This window comes from Musca vetustissima, unplaced genomic scaffold (assembly GCF_032173495.1).
Source record: "Musca vetustissima isolate MV318-11 ecotype Yass unplaced genomic scaffold, APGP_CSIRO_Mvet_v1 utg144111, whole genome shotgun sequence".
NCBI classification, from domain to species: domain Eukaryota; kingdom Metazoa; phylum Arthropoda; class Insecta; order Diptera; family Muscidae; genus Musca; species Musca vetustissima.
In genome coordinates, this window is record NW_026883834.1 from 49,175 (window position 1) to 51,689 (window position 2,515).

The 2,515-nt window shown below is 35.4% G+C and overlaps 1 protein-coding gene across 1 annotated transcript; it reads left to right on the plus strand.

The window, feature by feature from the left end:
* Nucleotides 1-1,237: 1,237 nt before the first annotated feature.
* LOC133330840 (carbonic anhydrase 6-like) lies at nt 1,238-2,075 on the plus strand (the record flags this gene model as incomplete). Its single annotated transcript, XM_061539247.1, has 2 exons — nt 1,238-1,348; nt 1,410-2,075. Coding segments are annotated over exons 1-2 (777 nt in total), but the record flags the coding sequence as incomplete, so codon positions are not given.
* Nucleotides 2,076-2,515: the final 440 nt, after the last annotated feature.

The following is a 2,515-nucleotide window of genomic DNA, read 5'->3' on the forward strand; positions in this document are numbered from 1 at the left end:
TAGGTCAAGTGATTGAGTTATATAGTGCAGTTTGAGTTATGACATGATGTTCTTTGTTTCTGCTGGTACCTTGAGAGTCCATGAAGTAACCCACTTTATATCATTATTTTGTGACTAATGCGGACTATTTTTGAGATGACATATTTTCAGTCAAATGAAATTAGGTAAATTTTTGTAAAACATTTGGTCTTTCTTCTCTTTTTCCAAACCGAGTCATTGTGCATCTTTTTCGTGTTTTTTTTTCTTGAATCGTAATCTTTAAACCACAAGTCGGTATTTTTTAATCTCCAAATATTCTACCAAAATGTTGCTCCTAAGTTTATGGATAGGGTGCTCAGACAATCTTATGGGAATATACAATTATAAATTTCATATAAATTGCAGACTATCAAGTAGTGGCGGATTCGTATAAAATATTTCCATTAATAGAGCTCATTATGTTAAACACATTAATAATCTGAATTCGAGGGATACAGAGCCGGATCCATAAATAAATAGAGGTTCATATTTAAAAAATGCATATCAATAGGCACATAATTTAATATGTGGTCTCATGGCCAGTCATCGCGGCGTCTTATAATTGTCCTGTAATTTTCAGAAACCTTCATGTCCCGAGAAATACATATTTCTACTTTTCGCTGTCATACTTGTATGTGTATAATTGTTATTCACACCGAATGGCGATAACCAGATATCCACAGCACACAAAAGTGTCCGATGTTCGATTCAATGGCATTGTATGATTACAAGATCACACGATGACTTGGATATACAAGCTGATCAGGACAAATACCTACAATGGAAATGTTGATATCTCGAACAGTATTACATATAGTGTGTGGATGTATGTATGCGTACGCGTGTTTTCCTCAAAATTCTTTAATTCAACACAATAACCCCCTTTGCCAAATGTCTTTGACTTTCTCGACTAAGACCGATATGAAAATGAAATAATTTCTCAATTTTTTGATTAAGTGAAGGCACCAAAGTGTGTATAAATACGCCAGCAATTTTGGAACATGTATTCAGAACTTATTTGCAACTTCTGACAAGTTCTATTCGACGGAAAAAATAAAAACAAAAGCAACAATTTCCCTCAAAAAAAAAAAGGAAAGGATAGGATATTTTGAGTATTTTATTGTTATCCTCGATTGCTTTGTGCAGCGTTAACGGTAAGTACAGATGTTCGCTATAACATTTAACTGCAACTGTTAGTAACACTTATGCCTTCTGTCATATGTGTCTCTTAGCCGTTCCATGGACCTACTCTTCGGAGATCCTCTGGCCCACTACTTATCCCAAGTGTGGAGATCCTTACCAATCGCCCATTGATGTAGTTGTTAATGAGGTATGTGCAGGACTTCTTGAACTCAAAATATATATGTGAATATTTGTGTTTTCATTTGCAGGTAGTCGCAGTTGCCTTCGACGAAATATCACACAATATCGGACTACTATATATAATAAAACTCCACAATAATGGCCGTTATGTAACAGGGCATTTGGAACTTGGACTACTGGATACACCCACAGTCCGCATTGGAAATGGCCCACAATATAAATTTGATCATTTCCGCTTCCATTGGCGTAAAGAGGGCGCTCCATCATCGGAGAATTCCATTAATGGCCGGCACTATGATTGTGAATTCCATTATGTGTTCATCAACGAAAAATATGTGGACTTCGATGAGGCCACTAATCATGATGATGGGCTGTTAATTATTAGTGTTTTATGCGTTATAGATGACTCCCTCAAAGATAAAACATTTTTGACAGACATCTTGTTGGAAGTCGAAAAAATCGCGAACTTTAACACAGATGCATATACAGCTAAAGTTCCAATCTTCGATTTCATTAAGGATCTATTGAAGGTAGATTCTAGCCATGCGTACTTTAAATATAGGGGTTCTTTGACAACACCACCTTGCGCGGGAGCCGATATTATTCTTTTGAAAGATCCAAAACATATTCAAAGAGTGGAGTATGACGCTTTCCTACCCTTGGAAGATGAAAATAATAAGCCGATTTATACAAATGTACGTGGAATAAAACCCAAAGACGGACGCATAGTAAACGTAGGTCTCTAAAAAGATTCGCTATGAGTGATTGCAACACAACCTTTTTTTAAATATATATATTTTTTTGTATTTTCTTCTGTCTTTATACATATATCCCATAATTCAAATGTAAACAATATTATATCCGATATTTACTTCAATAAACAGTTATTTTCTTTGTCAAAAACTAAATCTTTTGTATTACTCCTCAGCTGTGTCTTTGGTATACTAAAAAGTCAATGTACACAGGTCTAATCGTGTCTAATCGAAGCGAATATAATATCGTCTTATGAATTCTGATAGTGAACCAGTTAGAAGTGGGCAAAGGTGGGATGGGGCTGAATATCTAATATCTACACAGCATCAGGTATATACACAAGGTATTCCATGAATCAAAGAAATATGGAGACTTGCCATTCCACACCTAATTCGGAAGTAAAGGGTTATCCATTTTGTGG